Below are 21628 nucleotides of genomic sequence, written 5' to 3' on the forward strand. Positions count from 1 at the left end.
AGACACAGAAAGAGAGAGAGACACACACAGAGACACATAGAGACATAAAGACAGAGACACAGAGAGAGAGCAAGAGGGAGAGATCAAACTTTCAGTTTGATCTGAAAAATGTTCAGTATTGAATATGATTTTTTTTTTTTAAATACCCAATGATAATTACACAACTTTTTTCTTCTTTTTTACAATAAATGTCTTGATACCGGTCAACTGAGGATGTAGTTCTTGTGCTGTTTTGGTTTCTTTATTATGTGGGTGAACATTTTGCAGACAATTCAACTAGAATAAAAAGTGTGTTCATGTGTAAAATGTGTCAACAGTAAGCACACTTCATTGTCATTTTAATCTGTACTTCAACACACTTTCAGGATTTAGACAAACACGTTATTAAATCCAAATAAGGAGCACTGAAGCTTGAAGCAGCTTAGAGTTTCAGGACATGGTAAATCTGCTACAAACATCATGTGACCGACTTTCCCAACACCAACTCCTGACCTGGAGTGTGGTTCTGACGCAGGAGGAACGGCCTGTGCTCTGTCAGGCTTTTGTTTACCACATGGACACAGAGTTCAGTCTCATGTTGACATAATAAAAACAACTTTATCCTGCTCACTTCTGCATCTCAATAGTGATTTTTATAGACCAGCCCTTTCATGCACATACACTGCCCTGGTAACAAGTGATCAAAATCTTTACCACTCATATTTCTATACATATTTACATATTTCTCTGTGTTTTTGTCTCTGTGTCTGTGTCTCTATGTCTTTGTTTCTGTATCTCTGTCTCTTTCTCTCTGTGTCTGTGTCTCTCTGTGTGACTGTGTCTCTGTGTCTGTGTCTTTGTCTCTGTGTGTCTGTGTCTCTGTGTGACTGTGTCTCTGAGTCTGTCTCTGTGTCTTTGTCTCTGTGTGTCTGTGTCTGTATCTCTGTGTGTCTGTGTCTGTGTGTCTGTGTCTGTCTCTTTGTCTGTCTCTTTGTCTCTGTGTGTCTCTGTCTCTGTCTCAGTGTCTCTGCGTCCCGGTGTATATGTGGGATTCACCTTTTGTGTGTGTCAGGTTTCCTCTTTAACAGAGTCACGTGCAGTAACTGGAGTCGAGCTGGAGCTTCTTTTCTGTGACGTTCAGAGGGTTTACCAATAACACCCTCCTCTTCTTCTCTTTCTCCACTTCTCCTTCTCTTCCTCCTTTATCTCTCTCGCTCTTGAACAAGTTTCCAGCTAAGTCGTATAAATGACACTAAAGGTTAAATTTCCAAAGTAACTGATGTGCTGCTTAAAGTTCTCATTAAATAATGCAGCATTATTACCAGATCTGATGGACTGTGTGCAAATTTGGGAGGTCAACATGTAAAGCTCACCTACAGCCTTTATTTATTTGACAGAAAAAGGCCTGGAGAATTATCAATATAGAGCCATCGAAGCCAGTATTTGTTAAACTTAAAAGGACACTTCGGAATTTTGGACATAGGGCCTCATTTCCTAGTGATCCAGAGTGTTGGAGACGTGTGAAGACACTTTTTGAAATATTCCATCCAGTCCTTGTATTTGCAGAGGTCACTGGTGCTAGACTAGTGCATGTAAATAGTCACAGTTCTCCTGCCGCTAAAAACAGTCTTACCCACTCCACAAAACACCCAAAACAAATCTATTATTACACCAGACTGTCCATGTGAATGTCTGTGTTGATAGAATAATGTTTGAAATAAAACTAACCCTGCATCGGGTGAATCATCTCATGTTGAGGGGCTATTTTTTCATATATCAGTCCGCCACTGCCAAACTTTCTATCAGAAAGTACAACTCACTGCTGCTGCTCACACATAAATCCTTCAAATACAAGGTTGGTTTTAATAAAAAACAACAGTTAAATAATGACTGTGATACTAAAAGTCTTTGTTAAACCACTTCTTGTGCAAAGTTCATATGAAACACAAACAATTTAATAATCAAAACAGTGAAAATGTCAAATGTGTCACATAAACGAATTTCCTTCCTCTGAACAAACAACAAAACTGTAGCTGGAACAAAATAATTGACAAGTGTGAATCCATGTGCACAGTGTATAAAGCAGCACATATGTTTCGGTGTCCAGTGGAAAAAAGTTTTGCCAGGTGAGAGTAGCTCAATGTCGATGACGAGTCCCCACCTCCCACCCCCCACCCCCCTGTATGGTGTCCTGGTTTTGACAAACGCAAATATGGTCGCACTAACCTGTATTCCACTGAGTCTTGTCTTTTAATCCGACAGAAATTGAACTGCATCAGCGACACAAGAGCTGAAGTTTTATCTTTGCTGAGTTTATGCAAATTAGCGATGCGGTTTTAAGTTTCGTTTCTGTGAGAGTTGCGCAAAACTGAATTAAACACATTATAATGTCAAACGGATTGATGTGGCTCTAGAGTCGTTACGTTACGGTTTATATGTCGTAAAGTTTAATTCATTTATGCAGATTAGTAGTGCAGACAGTAATAAATAATGATGATCATTTTAATATAAAAACATTAATGATTAATCGATAATCGATCGTTAATTGTTCCGACAATTGATTAAGAAAATTTAATCGAATGCCCATCCCTAGTTGTTACCGTTGCTATAGGGGTCACGTGATGGTGCAAAGCCTCTATAGAGAGAATGAAATAAACAAACTCATAAAAGTAAATAAGTCTGTTCTTTCTGGTCAGATTAAAGTGTAACAAGCTTCAGACAGAGCAGTGCCTACAGTTTGCGTCCCCCCCACAGAGAGAGTTGATGATATCAGCTGCAGAGAATGTGCCGCCTGCTCCGACCAGTCTGTTCCCGCAGGGCGGGGCAGGCTCGGATAATCCCGCTCAGGATAATCCCGCTCAGGTGATCTCACTCACGTGACCCGCGGCGCAGACACAGCGGGAGGTCACTGAAACTCCGCTCCACAAACCTCAACTCCATAACGAGTCATGAGAACGAACGAGAGCCTGCCCCAAAAACACACTCCAAAAACACCAAACCTTTTGTTTAACGGCGAGGAGAGAGGGAGGAGAAGGGAGGCAGGGGAAGAGAAATAAAAGAGGGAGGGAGAGGGAGAAAGGAGGGAGAGGGGGAAGGAGGCAGGGGCAGAGAGGAAGAGAAAGTGAGGAGGGGGAGCGATGGACAAGAGAGAGAGGGGGAGAGAGGCAGGGGAGAGAAAGGGAGAGAAAGGGAAGAGGGAGAGAGAGGGTGAGAGAGGGAGGAGGAGACAGGGAAAGGAGAGAGAGGGGGAGAGAAAGAGGCGAGAGAGAGAAACGTAGGTGGGAGAGAGAGAGAGAAAGACACAGACAGACATAGAGAGAAACAGACGGGGGAGGAGAGGGAGGCAGGGGTGGAAAGGAAGAGAGAGTGAGGAGGGGGAGAGAGGGAAAGGAGAGAGAGGAGGAGGGAGCCAGAGGAGAGAAAGGGAGAAGGGAGAGAGAGAGGGAGGGAGGAGAAGGAGACAGGGAAAGGAGAGAGAGGGAGAGAGAAAGAGGAGGGAGAGAGAAAGGTAGGTGGGAGAGAGAGAGAAAGACAGAGACAGACAGAGAGAGAAACAGACAGGGAGAGAGAGAGAGAGAGCAAGAGAGAGAGAAAGAGACAGAGAGAGACAGAAAGAGAGGGGGGATTAGGGAGAGAGGGGGCCAGGGGCAGAGAGGAAGAGAGAGTGAGGAGGGGGAGAGAGGGAAAGGAGAGAGATGGGGAGAGAATGGTAGGTGGGAGAGAGAGAGAAAGGCAGAGACAGAGAATAACAGAGAGAGAGAGGGGGGGGAGAGACAAAAAGAGAGGGGGGGGGAGGAGAGAGAGAGAGAGAGAGAGAGAGAGAGAGAGAGAGAGAGAGGGAGGCAGGGGCAGTGAGGATAAAAAGAGTGAGCGGGGGAGAGAGGGAAAGGACAGAGAGGGGGAGGGTGGCAGGGAAGAGAAAGGGAAGAGGGAGAGAGGGGAAGGAGAGAGAGGGGGAGAGAAAGAGAGGAGGGAGAGAGAGGGAGGGGGGGAGACACTGAGTTCATGTGATCTCAGAATCTCAGGAAACCCAACCTCTGACCTCTGACCTGTCTGCAGAGAAATACTATGATACTCAAAGTAGTTTATGCCTCTGACACAACGCAGCAGGAGAATCCCAGTGAATGCTGCATGAAGGGTCAGGCTGTTAGCTGGTTACTGTGTGGGTTGTGTGTGTTTGTGTGTGTAACCTGGTTACCATAGTTTTCTCTGACCCCGACCCCTGTTCACCTGGATTTTTAATATTATTCACTTTTTATGTAACTGACTTTAAATAGTACTGCAGATCATAAGTGAACTCTTTTAAAGTATTGTTTCTATGGAAAAAAAAAAATCATGCTAAATCCCATAAGTAATGGTAATGCCTGAAAGTTCTGCTTTCTGCTGATTTGAGGTACAGTGAAGATCTTTGGTCATAGCAGCTGTTTCCCTCTAGATACAAAGGTCATCTTGGGCTTAAATTGAAGTTTATAAACTTGGGAAGTTTTTCATGTACATTTAAGGCAGTGATATATGCAATAAAATGTTTGAAAATGATCACTTTTGCTGACAATTTGTCAGGCGGACAGACAATTTTTTGTCTTTTGGTGGATGTTGAGGGTGATATTCGACAGTAGAAAGGCAGCAAGCCCCAAATTATTTTTCTGCTGGTTTCCCCCATGTGTCAGGATACACCATGCAAAATTTTAAGGTTATTTGACCATGTATGCAGTTACAGTACCTTAATATTTACAGTTACTTAAATTCGCAAATAGCTTTTCTTAAAAAATTTGTTTTTTGGGCCCTGAGACCAAACGGGGCGAAGTTGAGGTTGGTCCCTATCAACTCGTGATGGCCCAAGATATAATATAACAGGAAATAATAGTGAAAAAAGGTAGCAAAAAACATCCTGAGGGGTGAACCTGGCTCCCGGCCTAAAACAGTATCAGTAAAAAACCTGAGCTGCAACCAATAAATAACAAAACATACCAATAATTAGCCAGAGGAGTTATTTATCCAACTCTCTCCAACTCAAATCTGACTTTATTACATGAAAACGGCTCAAATCTCGTCACTATTGCAAAGAAAATGTACCCACGATAAATACTGAGCCCCAAAATATTTATATCCAGATTTCATATATTGACCCATCAGTCTGTAGAGTTTTTATTGTGACACGAACAATTACGATTTTGCGAAAACTTCCAAAATAATCTGTTTATCCGCAATTTGGCAACGAGAAACAGCTGATCCCGTCACACATGTCTTGCTTACAACAAGTGTGTTTTTTTTTTTTGCAGTGACTTAGCAGAGAGAACAAGAGAGAACAAGGACGTGCACATGTTTGGGTTTGTGGCTGGTGCACGTGCGCATCCTGTCACCGCTGAGCTCGTGCACACGCTCATGCACGTGCTCGGGCTGGAAAGTCAGAGGAGTGCACAGAGACGGGTTTACAAGAGCATACATGAGCGAGAGGGATGGGGGGGAGAGAAAGGTAGGTGGGAGAGAGAGATAGAGAGAGAGAAAGACAGAGAGAGGGAGGGAGAGAGAGAGAAAGACAGAGAGAGAGAGAGACAGACAGAGAGAGAGAGACAGAGAGAGAGAGAAGAGAGACATAGAGAGAGAGAGAGAGACAGAGAGAAAGAGAAAAACAGACAGGGAGAGAGAGACAAGACGAGAGAGAAAGACAGCGAGAGAGAGACAGAGAGACAGAGACAGACAAAGAGAAAAACAGACAGGGAGAGACAGAGAGAGAGAAACAGAAAGAAAGACAGACAGAGAGAGACATACAGAGAGAGCGAGAGACAGACAAAGAGAGACAGACAGAGAAAAACAGACAGAGAGAGGGAGGGAGAGAGAGAGAAAGACAGAGAGAGAGAGACAGACAGACAGACAGAGAAAGACAGAGTGGGACGGAGAGCAAGACAGAGAGAGAGAGAGAGAGAGAGAGAGACAGAGAGACACAGACAGAAAGTCAAAGAGAGAGAGAACGAGTGGGAGGGAGAGAGAAAGAGAAAGACAGAGAGAGAGATACAGAGACAGACAGAGCGGGGGAGACAGAGAGAGAGAGAGAGAGAGAGAGAGAGAGAGCAATAGCAGCCCAATTTCCCCAAAACATAATGATCTGCTGTAGATGAACACACATGAAGTTTAGCAAACTTACATGTTAAAAGTCTATTATTTTTGTTTTATATGTAAAAAAAAGTATATTCAAAGCACGTTCAAGTTTATTCTGTCTTTATAAATACATTGTTTCCTACAACTTTTTCTGTAAAAATATATATGTTTTTTACCAAAAATTTCTTAAGTTGATGCTACAGCAAGCTACAGTACATGAGCGGTACATGTGCATGAATCAGTCTTAAAGGTTCACTGTGGAACCTTACTGCAGTGCCTTTATTTGATTACAGCTGAATAAATACCTTGAAACATATACAAACTTACAAACTGTGAGTGGGTTTGCCTCTCCACAGATGTGGCTTGCAACATTTCCTGCTGGACCCACCTGCTTATCAGCATGATTGGACGACTGCAAACCCTACCCCAGAAAAGTTACACCATGAACCTTTAGTATACCTGTTTACTACGGGTGAAGTCACTCTTTGTTTTGCACATAGATATCTCTGATATATATTATATAATGAAGAGTAAAACAGGCCACAACCAAAGCATTTCCTGTTTTCATCAATACGACCGCGACCTTTGATTGAACCTGGCTCCCACAACCTGCCTCACAGTAGTAGCTCTGATATTTGAGATACACAGGATACACTGCGGCGTACTGTCACAGATATGACGCTCAATCAATAGGACAGAGACAGAGGACAAAGCGGAAGGAACTATTCTACAAATCTCAACAGATCAGCTTCAGTTACATTACACACACGAGCTTTAAGACACGTTAGAATGTTGTGTTTTGTTTCATTCACATGTTTGAGTAACTCTGCATTATGAGTCTGTCTACATCTCCAAAGCTCAAAATTCTCTGTTCCACCTTCTGATGTCATGAAGCAGTAGTTTTCAAGTTAACAGCTACATTTTATCTTTATTTCAGCAAAGAGAAGCAATTCCAGGGCTGAAATGATCCAAATGATTCTAGTGAAGGTGTATGAAGTTTAAAAACACAGTGAAGCACTTCCTGTATTACCAAATGACATCGCAAGTTGGTGTCTTCAGTTTGTTTTTTCAGTTTGAGAGAAGAACTCAGCCTAAATAAGTGTGAGTGTTAAATGTGTGAATGAAACAAAACACAACTCCAGTTTTTATGTTTGTGATGAGGAAACTACAGCACATTAGAACATTGCTCAGAATAATACTCGTAGTATAGTTATAGTATAGAGTAAGTGTGATGGTACCTCCGTGTACGTTCTCCAGGGGGTAGAAGAGGCAGACGAGCAGGTTCATGAGCACGGCCAGGTTAAAGGACACTGTGCTCCACACCGAGATGTTCCTGGAGCACCAGTACAGCACCTGCTGAGCTGAGAGAGACAACAGATATTCACGTACAAATATATGTGGAATCATCACACATGCTACAATACAGATATGTGAGTCCTGATATCCAAACTAGAGCCCGACAGATATATCGGTTGGCCAGTATTGTTGGCCGATATGGGCACTTGGAGACATATCGGCTGATAGTCCACATGGACATGTTATACCTCATTATAAAGTGTAGACTCTCAAAATTATGTTCATTTAATCAAATTTACAGACAGATAAATGTCCTAATATGTGGCACCATGTCAGTATTTATCTGCAAAGTCATTTGTCTGTGTCTTTGATGCCGTACTGACCCTGAACGCTCCCCCAGTGTCACATCACTCACATGTTCTTGTTTACACCAGTGCGAAGCCATAGATTCACATGCACAACACTGAGGCGCTGCTTTAAAAGCTCTTTTGTCTGATCCACAATACTGAGGATAAATAAAGGCCTTACTCGCAGAACACACTCGCAGCTACTGTCAATGTGCTGGATTATATCGTTTTTACGGATGATCATTTTGAGTCAGGATTAAAAGGACATTTATTTGTGAAGACTTGTGATCTGAGAGGAGCCTGTGTGAGCCGTGAGTGTTGTAAACGTGTTGGTTTTGAAACTACTTTTGGTTCATTGGTTAACTGCTGTAGCTCCCACACATAAACAGCCTGTTTTCTCTGACGTTGGCCTAGTGTAAAGTGACTATAATGTTTATACATGTTACGGGACCTGCATTGTTATGTAAAAAAGCTGTGAACAGAGGTGTGAATGATCTGCATTTAAGCATACACCTTTAACGCTTCAGGCTGATAGCGGTACTTTACTTAGTTTGTTTACTGGTTACAATGTGATGCAAAAATGCCATCAAGTCGACCTTTAAATATGACTGTAAAAAGGCAGAGTAACAGTAAATGTCGCCTAAACAAACCCAATTTAAAATCCAGTAGAGCCAGTTTTATAATCAATTGAAGATTTACAGTGAATTTTTACATCACGAAATATATCGGCTTTTATATCGGTTATCGGCACCTTCAACTCCCATTTTATCGGTATAATATCAGCAGTGTTGGGGAGTAACAGATTACATGTACTGGAGTTACGTAATCAGAGTACAAATTATGAGTAACTGTATTCAGTTACAGTTACTGTTTCAATGAGTGGTAATTGGATTACAGTTACTTTGTTGAAATAAATGGATTACACGGTGGTATTTTCCTGTTTTTACATTTTGGGCTACTTTTTTTTTTTTCTTCTCGGTAATTCCACTCATTGCTGGACACTAAACCCAGGTCTAAAACCAGGTCTAAATTAGGTCTAAAACCAGGACTAAAACAGGACTAAAACAGGACTAAACCACCTCTAAAACAGGATTTAACAGGAATAAATCATGCTGCGTGGACCGTGTCTCCTCCTCTTTTATCAATAATATTTTTAAAGACTCGGCCTTTTCATTTTCTTATAGCAAACAAAACATCTTAAATTACGAAATCCTCGTCTTTGCTTCTCTACAGCAAATCAAGTAAAAAGTATTCAGATTACGTTACTCACTTTAAGTAATTTAATGGATTATGTTACAAACTACATTTTGAGGTATGTAATCTGTAATCTGTAGGGGAATACATTTTAAAAGTAACCTTCCCAACACTGCGTATCAGCCACAAAAAAAAGGGTTACACTTTGAGAGTGTAATCCAGCTCATTTTACTCCTCATGAGGAGTTTGTTTGGTTCTGTTTTAGTGAGTGGTTTAGTTTTGGTTTAGTCCTGGTCACTACTAGCCAAATTACAGGTCAGATCTGTGGAGAGGCGACCCCACTCACAGTGAGAATCCTATTAATGTTGTTATATTGATACTTTAAATGAGTATCTAGTTTTCATACTACTTTACAGTATTATTTTAGATGTATTTTAGATTAGATCTGATTTTTTAATACTTTTGACAACCATAATGTATAGGGCCATATCAGTAAAAACAATAACATCTCCAGGGAGACAGACACAGGAAGGGCCCTCTACTAGAAAATTTCCACAGTGCATCTTTAACCTGATGTGTCTGGGCATGTGCAGCTGTAGGGACTTTACATGTGAGTGATGGTGAGTGGGTGAACCAGGCGTGGGATTCTTAAAGTCACTGTAGAAGTGTGTCAGGGCAGGAGGTGTGGAAAGCCCCAGTCTGAAATAATACTGAGGAAATGTGAACACGATCACAGACAGACGGGCTTTGTTTGGCTCTTTCATGGACAGAGGATTCATTCCAAAACACTAATGTTCAATGGAAGCAGGGAAAGATCCGGAAAATTCTGTCTGATTGCCTAACTTCTGGTATTTCCGATGCAGTTCAGAGGAAAACCAGACAAAACCAGATTTTTGGAACTAGATGTTGAGCAAATGTTTCAACTGAAAACAGATAGTGCTGTTGGTAAATATTTGTGTTGTGACGATACTAAAATCTACGACGTAATTTAAGGAATAGACTCGATACTGTTTCAAATATCACAATAATAATAAAAAATGATCATAAAAATGTAGACAATAGAATGTGATTTTCAACATTAAAGGGACAGTTTGAAATTTTGGACATAGGACCTCATTTCCTAGTGAGCCAGAGTGGTGGAGACCTGTGGAGACACTTTTGTCAATGGTCATAGTTATCCTGCCACTAAAAACCTTACCCACTCCACAAAATGCCCGAAACAAATCTATTATTACACCAGACTGTCCATGTGAATGTCTGTGTTGATAGAATAATGTTTGAAATAAAACTAAACTTGCATTTGAAGGATTTCTTTCTGAGCAGCAGTGAGTTGTACTTCCTGATAGAAAGCTCGGCAGCGGCGGACTGATATATGAGAAAATAGTCCCTCAACATGCGACGATTCATGTGATGCAAGGTTAGTTTTATTTCAAACATTATTCTATCCACACAGACATTCACATGGACAGTCTGGTGTAATAATAGATTTGTTTCAGGTGTTTTGTGGAGTGGGTAAGACTGTTTTTAGTGGCAGGAGAACTATGGCCATTGACATGCACTAGCCTAGCACCAGTGACCTCTGCAAATACAAGGACTGGATGAAAAACCGTAAATTCTGGACTATAAGCCGCTACTTTTTTCTCACAATTTGAACCCTGCAGCTAATAAAATGATGCGGCGAATATATGGATGTATTCTTTGTTTGGCACATTGTCCATTCATATATACGGTCTATGGTTTGGAATGTCTGAGTGCAGAAAACATGTCTGTGTGTCTGTCTGTGCGGTTACACATGGATCTAGGGTTCACGTGAAGTTACTACACTAGCTTGTGATATTGTCAGTGCATTCTAATAGTTTATCGCCATGTGATAAAATAAGTTATGATGTTAAATGAACATTAGTGAGGGGAATACGTCTTACTTGTGTGCGTAAATGACAAGAAGAAATGTCTCAAACTTCAGTAGAAGGACGTCCACTTAAACCTGATCGACAGAACTAACCCCGCCCCGAGAGTCTGAAATCTGCTGAAATCCTCCAAGACACTGACATGATACAGACAGGACAGAGACTCTTTCAGCAGGAGACATGTGCAGTAGAGTGTTTGGAGAGACGGGAGTGATGCGCCGAGGATGATTCTAGTTTAATTGTGTTGTGTGTTATTTTGTGCTTCATACACACAGCCTCCTCATGAAAAACGCATGAAGAAATGCAGATGACGTAACTTTTAAGTTAAAGGTGACTGATGTGGCTGTAGAAGAAGGAAACAGAGCTGCTGCACGTGAACTCAACATCAGTGAGTCGATGGTGAGATTTTGGAAACGGCAGAGTGATGAACTGGCTCAACGCAAAAAAAACGACAAAAGCTTTTAGAGGCGATAAAAGCAGACGACCCGAACTTGAAAACATTCTTGAAGATGTGAACACCTGCGGCTTATATTCAGGTGTGGCCAATATATGTACAGTTTAAAAATTTTGTTAAAATTTTGTTGATGCAGCTTTTATTCAGGTGCACTCAGACTATTGTCTTGAATTTACAGTGTTTAAAAAAGTGTCTCCACATGTGTCCAACACTGGCTCACTAGGAAATGAGCCCCTATGTCCAAAATTCTGAAGTGCCCCTTTAAATGTTAGTACTTTCTTTTCTGTTCCCATGTGTGTTATATGTGTGTAATCCCTCAGTGGTTCAGGTAGGTTCCATAGTGGACCATGTGCTCTTATACTTTCTCTGATACAGCTCAATAAAGCTGTAAAAAAAAGATTCATTTCTGTCCTGTAACCTTTTTAGAACAAGTTTTAGGTTTAACAATCCAAGTAAACATTAATGAGAACTGGAATTGTCTTGGAATGTTCCACAATATCGCATCAAATTTATCTGATACAGGCTGGTGACGCCTCAAGCTCCAAGGCAGATCTGTGGAGAGGCAAGCCTGCTAACTGTAAGAATGCATATTTTCCAACATGTCACTGAATAAATGTAAGTATGATATATAAGCTTAATGGTGCACTGTAGAACATTCCAGGCAGAGCAATTACATAGAAATAAGCAGGTGGCAGCCCCCTACAAGAGAAGTTACATCACGCCTTTAAGAATACATTATTAATATGACATAACTGAGCTCATTGCGTGTGCCCATACCAGCTGGATATCCACGGAAAAAACAGATGCTAATAAATGCCTTCCAACCCTTTCATCTAACTAAACCAATAATTATGGTATTTTACATTTTTATATTTGTTTTCCTGATGTAATTTGCTATGGTCAATGCGTGTTTGTTCTGCCAATATTTCTAAAAAAAATCATGAGCCTTGCAGCAAAATTTTTCAAGGTTTTTGAGGAAAATGGCTGTAAACTCTTTCTGGCTGGTCGAGGACAGAGCCAGTGCCGCCTACAGATGCTGCAGGGTCCTGAGAGTAGAATGAGACAGAAAACTCAGCAGCAAAATGGAAATCTAAAATCAAATGACTGCATGAGTGGGTGATACAGAGTGGCGCTGGTACCTCGGAGCTTCTTCTGCCAGTTCATCTCGTTGTACAGGTCCTCGGCTCTCAGGAAGAAGTCATTGATCTTGCTGCCCTGCTCGTCCCTCTCTGTGGTGTAGTACACGCGCAGTTTGGACTCAGACGTCAGGAACTCACAGATGTTTGGGACCGGGAACACAATCTCCTCCATGGTACGGTCCTGACGTACAATCTGTACACGGGAAGCAAAAACTTACAGATTGAAGCTTTAGTTGTTTGTTTTGAGACTTGGAGGCCATTGGTAGAGATTGGCAAACACAGTCACTGTCTGTCAGCTCTGGGTTGACATCATTTCACAGGCCAATCATTTTGGCAATTCATGTTGAACTAACATAACATTTTCACAGAATGTGCAGAAGGAGAGCAAGTTTTATATTTAATGTTTTATTTTTGTTCTGTTTTCAGGTTGAGCCGTTCACTCCGAAAGAGAAGTCATTTTGCGTCTTGGAATCTGCTCACACACTCACCCAAGACTGTGCAGCTTCAATGCAAAATTTGGAAAAACTTCACCAACTGGAAAACAAATTTGAACTCGGTACCAAAAATGTAAAGAGCAAGGCTGTTTATGCAGGACTAAAGGATCTGGTACCATCATCAACATGAGAAGAGAAGGTCAAGAAAGTTTGTGAAAAACTTTTGTGAAGCCCCAAGACGTCCATAACAAGAACGAGAAGTTTGGAAACCCAGATTACTCGAATGATGGTTTGGTCTACCAGATCCTGCCCTGCATAAGCAGCCAAACTCTTTACATTTTTGGTACCAAGTCCACATTTGTTTGCCAGTTGATGAAGTTTTTCCAAATTTTGAACTGAAGGCTGCACAGTCTTGGGCGAGTGTGTGCGAGCAGACTCCAAGACTCAAAATGACTTTGGGAGTGAATGGCTCAACCTGAAAACCGAACAAAAATAAAACACTAAATATAGGATCTCGATCTGTATCTATACATTCTGTGAGGTTATTTTAACAAGAACTGCCCACTGTTAAATTTTTTAGGACACCCAATATATATATATATATATATGTATATATATATATATATATATATATATATATATATATATATATATATATATATATATATATATATATATATATATATATATATATATATATATATACACACACACATTTTTATCTCCAGATCTAAACCTGGACTGTTTATCACCTGTTGTACACATTCCCCAGTTTGAGAAACACTGATCTAAACAACTGATGGTTTGGATTGAACTGGCGACCTTCCGGCAAGTGGGTGAACTTTTGTACCTCCCCATCATGCATCTGTGTAACCACGACTCGGATGACTCAGTTAAGCATTGTTCAAAAAAAGAACATTGCTCAGTACTACAATATAATTACTCTCATTACACTATGGAACATTCACACAGTCCCTGTCTCTCCCATTCATTCTTCATGGACCATTTAAAGACACAGTGTACCAGCTCTTTGAATGTTAACACAGGAAGGACATGGAGTATGTAGCTTTTGTATTGTATAAGTGTATTTCTTAAGTGTTCTATGTGCAATATTCTGACCTCTATCTGCGCAGTGTGTTTGGCGTAGAACTCCAAGGCTTCGTCCCCGTCACCGCTGGCTGCCCCCGGCCTCAGCATTATGGACAGCTCCTTATTGTGACGCGCCAACTGGAAAAAGGACAAAACAGTGTGTTATTGAGTTTGTGTTTTATGGCATAACAGGGTAGGTATGACACATTCTGAACTACTGCTTTTAATATGGATATATATCAATAAATATAAATATATATACTGTATATATAAGTCTGAGTCACTGGCTGCTTTAATAGGTATATCAGGTGAACAGCGGTATAACAGCAATACATGGGTTTGAGAGAGGTGTTCTGGGCACGTCCCATTGGAAGGAGGCCCTGGGGAAGACTCAGGACATGCTGGAGGAACTATGTCTCTCGGCTGGCCTGGGAACATCTCGGGGTCCCTCCGGGGGAGCTGGAGGAACGTGCATGGAAAGGGAAGTCTGAGTGTTTCTGCTCAGACTGCTGCCCCCGTGACCCAACCCAGGATAAAGTGGAAGAAAATGAATAGATGGATGGAAAAAAGTCAAAGATGAGGAAAATCTTGAGTCGTAGCAAAAATTCCTGCTTTGTAGTTATGATATTTTGGAGTCTTGGTGCAGAGTGAGCGCTTCTTTCACTGCGTCTTAGATCAATCTTTGTGATCAACAGTAAACAAACGCTCCTCAGTAACAGCACAGGACCATCTCCCGTTATTCCCTTTCATGTTTGAACTCTTCACGTTGTGTAGTGTAAAATATATACATAATCTTATAAAACTAAATAAAATTGCTCAGTGCACAGCAGACTTAAAACACACTTTTCCTGGTACTTAGTTATAAACCGTTAACATACATACATGATCATTTAAAATTTTGATCATTGTAAACTGCTATATTCATCTAAAATGACTTTAATATACAAACAGAATTGTAGACTTTATTCAAAACTACAGAACTCAGAGGTCCCTCCTCTTGGTAGTGGTATTTAATAATAATAATCCTGTTTGGGGCGACAGGAGGTTGGCGTCAGTTGATCGGAGGGCACGGGTGGGGGTGTGGTGGTGGAGGAGCTCAGAGAGGCAGGTGGGGGCAGGTTATGGAGGGGCTTGTACACACTGGTGAGGAGTTTGAATTGGATGCTCTGGTGGATGGGGAGCCAGTGGAGATCTCTGAGGACAGGGGTGATGTGTTCACAGGAGGAGGCGTGGGTGAGGAGGCGGGCAGCAGAGTTCTGGATGTACTGGAGTTTGTTGAGGAGTTTAGAGGGTGAACCGTAGAGCAGCTATTGCAGTAGACGAGGCGGGAGGTGACAAAGGCGTGGATGAAAGTTTCAGCAGACTGAGGGGAGAGGGATGGGTGGAGGTGAGCGACGTTCCAGAGGTGACAGAAGGCAGTTTTGATGATGTGTTTGAGGTGGTGTTCAAAGCAGAGGGTGTGGTCAACGGAGACGCCGAGGTTACAGAGATGGGAGGAGAAGGAGACTGAGTTCATTCATTGCTGCAAGTGTTTTTAACTCTATGCGATGTGTGTAACCCTGCAGTTTTGGTCAAATAGTAAGTACAGAGCTGTGGGCGGGGACAGGGTGTGGGTGAAAACAGACATTCAGACTGGTGTCTAAAGCAGGATAGTACAGGATTACTCAAACCTGCAAGAATCAATCAAATACAACTCCAAGAGAGTTAATAAAGAGGGAATCCCATTATAAGTAGGTTCTAAAAGTTTATTTCCATGAACAGCTAACCTGGTGGGCTAAAATGTAGATGTTGTGTCCAACATTTCGGGGTGAAGCGGCGTCATGATCTTCTTCATCACCATTATCCTCGTCTTGTCCCGCGTCTTCAAACTCGACCTCCCCCTGCAGGTAGGCCTTCTTTATCACCTCCACCTGAACAGACGGGATAAGAAAGAGATCATAAAGGAAAGTATGTGAAATACACTGATTTTAAATCGTAGTTAATAGTACGATAGTGTTACCAGCTCTTTAGGTCTCATGTTGTACAGGATTCTCTCTGCATTTTCACTGTCATGGCGGCTCTCCATGATGGCAAGCAATAATTTGGAAGCATTGTTCTAGATAAAGATTAAAAAAATGTGAAAATAGTGGGAAGGAAAACACTGATATGCATCTTAACAGTCAGTGATGACATGTACAGACAAAAATCCCAACAGGCCAGTGAACAAAGCTTAATGTGCAATGTGTCATTCAGACTGGAATATATCATGACAAAATACCTATAATTATAACTTTAGGTTTGATGCATGTTACGCAAGAGATGAGGCAATACAAAAATTGTGTGTGTGTTTGTTTGTGTGTGTGTGCATATTTTCTGTTTTAAATAGGCCTTAATTGAGCCTTCACCTTGAGCTCCAGCACCAGGTCCATGCGTTTCTTCCCCAGAGGGTTTATGTCGTTCAGGATGAGGGCGATGATGATGTCGATGCCATTGGACTCATGTGTGGCGATGCAGTTCTGATCAAATACACAAAACATTACACCAACATGATCATCTGGCCTTTTAACTGGACTGAGGTGATAATACAATTAGGGGTGTCAAAAATATCGCGTTAATTGTGATTAATTCATTACAGTCATATTTAGTGTGTTATGTTTTTAATCGCGTTAATCTCATTTTTAATCTCTGACTTTACTGTTTCTGTATGCGAGTTGCTTTATTATAAAATCTGTTTTTATGTGTTGTTGGGACAACAGCACATCGCTCCCGCAAAGAATTGTAATTTTCATTCCCGTTCTCGCCGCATCTGTGATAAACCTGCACATGTATGATCTTTGAAAATATTGCGACAAACACAGAACAGACTCACCTTCAGCATCAACATCCCTCTGTCACAAAGAGAACATCTATATTCCACTGAGTCGTGTCCTTTACTCCCACAGAAGCTGAACCGCATCAGCATTTGTTTTTGTTTTTTTTCTCGCTTAGTTTATGCAAATTAGCCATGCGGTTTTTAAGTTTCGTTTCTGTGAGACTTGTGCAAAGCTGCATTAAAAACATTATAATGTCAAACAGGCTGATGTGGTTCTAGAGTGTTCATGGTTTATATGTTGTAAAGTTGAGTTTATTTATGCAGATTAGTAATAGTAATAATAATGATGATAATACTGTGGAATGTAAGTGACTGCATCTGTTAAAGTTTGTTAAACAATAAATAACTTTATAAAGTCTCTTTTTTTTTGGTCTATATCAGTCTTTTGATCTGCCACAATAATGTAATAATGAATTTAAATGAAAATACCTCAAGTTGAAGGCTTTTCTCAGCAGTTTATAGGTAAGATTAAAAAGAGATTAACTGGATTAATTAATTACAAATCATAATTAATTAATCTCTCAATTTTTTTTATCGCCTGACAGCACTAAATACAATATTATAAACGGTCACAGCTAGAAGACAGGTCAGAATCTACTGTCAAATAAGAACTTTTAACTGAAAATGCACATTTTGACCTGGTTTAAGGCTAAGAGACATTTCAAAATTAAATGTCTTGTGTCATGGATGAACTAAGGTGAAAGGAGTTTTCACAGTACAGCACTATTGTAGCAAGGACTTAAAGCCACAAGCGAAGAGGAGATGAAAACCTTGCACCTTTCTAGAGTTCTATGCCGTCTGTGTGAGCTTGTGACATACAAACACAGTGTATAGAGAGTATAGACCTTCATGAGCAGAACAGTGCGCGTCTCACACCTGGTTTTCGTGACAGGGTCCCTGGCAGTACTCGGTGAGGCTCTCCAGAGTCTGGTTGATCAGAGCCACGTTCTTTTCATTGATGTAAAGTCCCAACAGCCCCAGGCCTCCAGTGGTGCTTCCACAGATACAGTCCAGGAACTGCAGCGTCTCACACACCAGGTTATAGTTGTTCTTGTTGTTCTGACATCGGAGGAAGTTCTGAGAGAAAACAAAAACAATCAAAATGTGAACTTCACAGCTGCTACTGTCAAATATAAAGTCTGTTATCTGTATAGTTATTTCTCTTGACTCCTGACTGCATGTTGTTATTCTATTCTAGCCTTGTACTTTGTGCTGTGACATTGAAATTTCCCTATTCTCTCTTTGCGAAAAAAGTAAAGATGCTGAAATCTCAACCTAAAAAATGTAAGTTCCCTAGAGGAGAGTGAGTCACCTGATTATCACTATGCAGATGTTACTTTGCCTGGAATGTTCCAAAGTATGGCATTGAACAGTTTTAACTTCACTTCGCCACGAGGCAAGTTACAGGTCAGATCTGAGGAGAGGCGACCTCGCTAACAGTAAGAATGCACATTTTTCAAGGTATTATATTAGCAATAAAACACCAGTAATTTAATAAATGTCAGATAGATAAGTTTAATGCCATGCTGTGGAACATTCCAGGCAAAGCAATAACTTCTCCATGGAGACAAGCAGGTGGTGGACCCTTCATCAGAATGACATGTCTGACACTATAAATTATATCCCAAAGAGCTAATAGTTAGTGTGATGGAGTGTGTGCATGTTTCTGACCTGTAGATCTCTGTTGTGGTTCTCACACAGCAGTTGGAGGAAGCGCAGGATCGGCTGCATGATGATGATGACGAAGCTCATCTCTCCGTCGTCCTGGCCCTTGTCTCCAGAGGAAGGGTGCCCCTCCGCAGAGCTGAAGTGGTCCTCGGGGTCAGCGTCACGGCGATACGAGTTAAACGCTTTCTTTGTGGCAGACGACGCCTCCAACAACTGCTCCTTCACATCCTCCGTAATCACCACAGCAGAGTCTCGGGCTGCACAGGAAAACACTAACGCTTAAAGCCCCACAGTGTAACTTTTTAGCTCAAAATTAGACTCAAATTAAATCATGTTAATTTTTTTGATGTTTATATTACACTAAACATGTCTTTATTGCGAGCAGGATTGCACTTTCACAAACCTGACTCACACTACAGGACTTTTTTGGGTCTTAAACGATTTTTAAACGTGCGACAAAAAGTTCACACCCCAGACACGAGGAGAATCTTAATCTTAAATCTGCAATCACAAAGACTGCAGCGGGATTTGTCTGCGGCCCACAGGATATAAAACTGTGAGTGCGATGGCGTCAGTTGTTTCCTGTCTACAGTAAAATCACTTGCTCTGAGACTCTTAAGTGTTCAAAAGGTCAGAGCTCTGTACTTCTAGTTTAGATACAAGTCAGAACTATGCTATTATTATTTGTGAAATGTGGGGTAATACTTCAGATACATGATACAGATAAAGAAAAATTAATGCATAGAAGGCTGGAGATAAAGTCCACAGGAAGTAGAGTCACTGTCGCTCATCTGCAGTTTCACTTTGATCTGTACGCCGTGTGGGTGTAAACAGACACATTATTTATGAAGGGGAAATTTTATGGATAATGTGGATGAGATGCTGCAGTTTAAACAACTTTATGAGAGATGAATAATAATTAGTTTATTTATTTAATGAGACAGGGAAAGTGCACAATATACATTCATCTTAACAGGAGAGATGCATTGTACCTGGTTGTAACACCAGGGCTAATTTCCACCTGTAGTCTCTGAGCAGGTTCATTGATTGTACTTAATTGACCTTAACTATCAGCTATTCTTCCTGGAGACCTGTGTAAAATATTTTGGGTTTTGGCAAATTATTCTTGCTGTATTTTGAGTTTGTATGTTGTGTCTCTGTGTCCGTCACTTCTCTGCCCCTGACGCTCTGTTTGGCTACGTTCAGACTGCAGGGCTTAATGCTCAATTCAGATTTTTTTTGTGAAATCCGATGTTTTTGCGAGGTCGTTCACATTTCCAATTAAATGCGACTTGTTTGTGATCTCCAGTGTGAACATTAAACAGCCCAAAAGTGTCCCGCATGTGCACTGGAGACACGACGATGTCAACCGCAGCGAGCGTGCTCTGTGTTTACGGAAGTTGTCCAAACATGGAGGCGAGCATTGAGCACCACAACTTACTTGTTTTAAGGAGGAGATTGAAAAGGGCGAGGTTTTTGGTCGTGGTGTTTTGTGGGACAGTCCGTTGAAAGGAACGTGTGGATGTGGAGACGTAGCCAAGAGTGGTGAGTGGCGATGTGCTTCACTTCAGTGACACGGAGTTCATTAACAATTTTCTTATGACAAGAAGAACGTTTGTGTACATTTGTGTCTTGTTGATAACGTGTAGGTCGGATGAATGCTCTTTGGCCGTTCAGACTGAAGTCGCATGTCAAAAGATCAGATATGTATCGGTTTAAGGGGCACACATGCAAGTGTCCTGGGTCTCATTTGAAAAAATCGGATCTGTGTCATTCAGACTGTCATTAAAAGATCAGATACAGGTCACATAGGGGCCAAAAAATTTGATTTTGGTCACTTCAGGCTGCAGTCTGAATGTAGCCTTATATTGGCTGTTACTGTTGCTGATGTTTGGTGGTTACAATCTGACAGAGCAGCTCAGATTCACACTGACACCACACACGAGAAGCGCGCACACACGCACACACACAGAGCGGTTTTAAAATCGCACACAAAGACGCAAAGTCAGGTCACGCCTCCTCGAATCCGGGGAGAAGTAAAAAGCAGCCAAAACTGGGTAAATTCTCCTGTAGTGTGTGGCGGTCTTTTACTTGAGCTGCTTGTCACCGTGGAATTGTTTTCCTAAATACTGTATTAAACCACAGAATGGCTTAAAATGTATTTGTCTCCATGGAGAATGTTCCAAAATATGGTTTTAACTTTCCTCATGCAGGTGATGAGCCACCTCCAGAAAGTTACATGGAGTTGCTTTAAAGGTTTGGCCAATGGTAAAGATGACATCACATTACATTACATCTTATAACTTGGCAGTTTGTACATTTAAAAGGTCAGTAGAAATCAGATCACTAGATTAATCAGATAACCCAATAATTAGATCTGATGTTTAGTGTGTTTTTACCATAGCCTGTAGATCGAATTAGACTAAGGGAGTGTGATGTCACCCATAGCGCTCAGCTCCAGTCAAATGAAGCCAATCGCGGCTGGCAGTTAAAGTTTAAAGCCCTGACATTGTGCAGAGAAAGAGTAAATTGTATCATATTTAGGATCTGACCTTTCCTTCTGGCTGGAGCCTCCTTGTCTCCTCCTTCCTCGTCACGTTTCCTGTTTCCTAGGTCGCTGGTGTTGACCGTCACCGTGGCTTTGATTTCCTGCTGGGCCACTTTCATCCGGTCGTAGAAAACACGGAAAAACTTCTCGGATTTTTTATCTTCGGTCAAGCGGCAAAAGAATGAACGCTGCAAAGAAAGAGAAAGTGATGAAGTGATTTGAACTGTGATTACAACTCCAGCCTCTAATTACAAAAAACTAATAAACAACTGGACTCTTCTACAGCACTTTTGCATAAATACATGTTTTAAAGCTGCAGTATGTAACTTTCTGGATGGGCCTGTATGATTCAATGAAAATAGAAACTTAAAACTACAAATCGGAACATTGTCCATGGAGATAGATACGTGTCATGTCATACTGTGGAATATTATAGCCAAAGCAATACAATGGAGCAAAGCAATGGAACTTACAGAATAACTGTAACCCTCAATTATATTTATATATTTAAGTGTATTTATAAACCAATGGGTATAAATATTAACATGCGTGTGTGTGTGTATGTGTATGAACATTGACGTATATTGGATTGTGTTCTGTATTGTGTAAGTGTACAATAAAAGATT

The 21628-nt window shown here is 41.1% G+C and overlaps 1 protein-coding gene across 1 annotated transcript in view; it reads right to left on the reverse strand.

Moving 5' to 3' along the window:
• The window catches only part of LOC110158704 (inositol 1,4,5-trisphosphate receptor type 1-like), a 264915-nt gene that overhangs the window by 51925 nt on the left and 191362 nt on the right, over positions 1-21628 (reverse strand). Inside the window, 9 exon segments of the mRNA XM_055160081.1 lie at positions 7314-7436; positions 12413-12605; positions 13966-14073; positions 15702-15845; positions 15935-16030; positions 16320-16430; positions 17663-17863; positions 18458-18711; positions 21007-21190. Coding sequence (XP_055016056.1) covers positions 7314-7436; positions 12413-12605; positions 13966-14073; positions 15702-15845; positions 15935-16030; positions 16320-16430; positions 17663-17863; positions 18458-18711; positions 21007-21190 — 1414 coding nt within the window.

The sequence above is a fragment of the Boleophthalmus pectinirostris genome, unplaced genomic scaffold (assembly GCF_026225935.1).
Source record: "Boleophthalmus pectinirostris isolate CB_2022bp ecotype Guang Dong unplaced genomic scaffold, ASM2622593v1 HiC_scaffold_3, whole genome shotgun sequence".
Classification (NCBI taxonomy): Eukaryota; Metazoa; Chordata; class Actinopteri; order Gobiiformes; family Gobiidae; genus Boleophthalmus; species Boleophthalmus pectinirostris.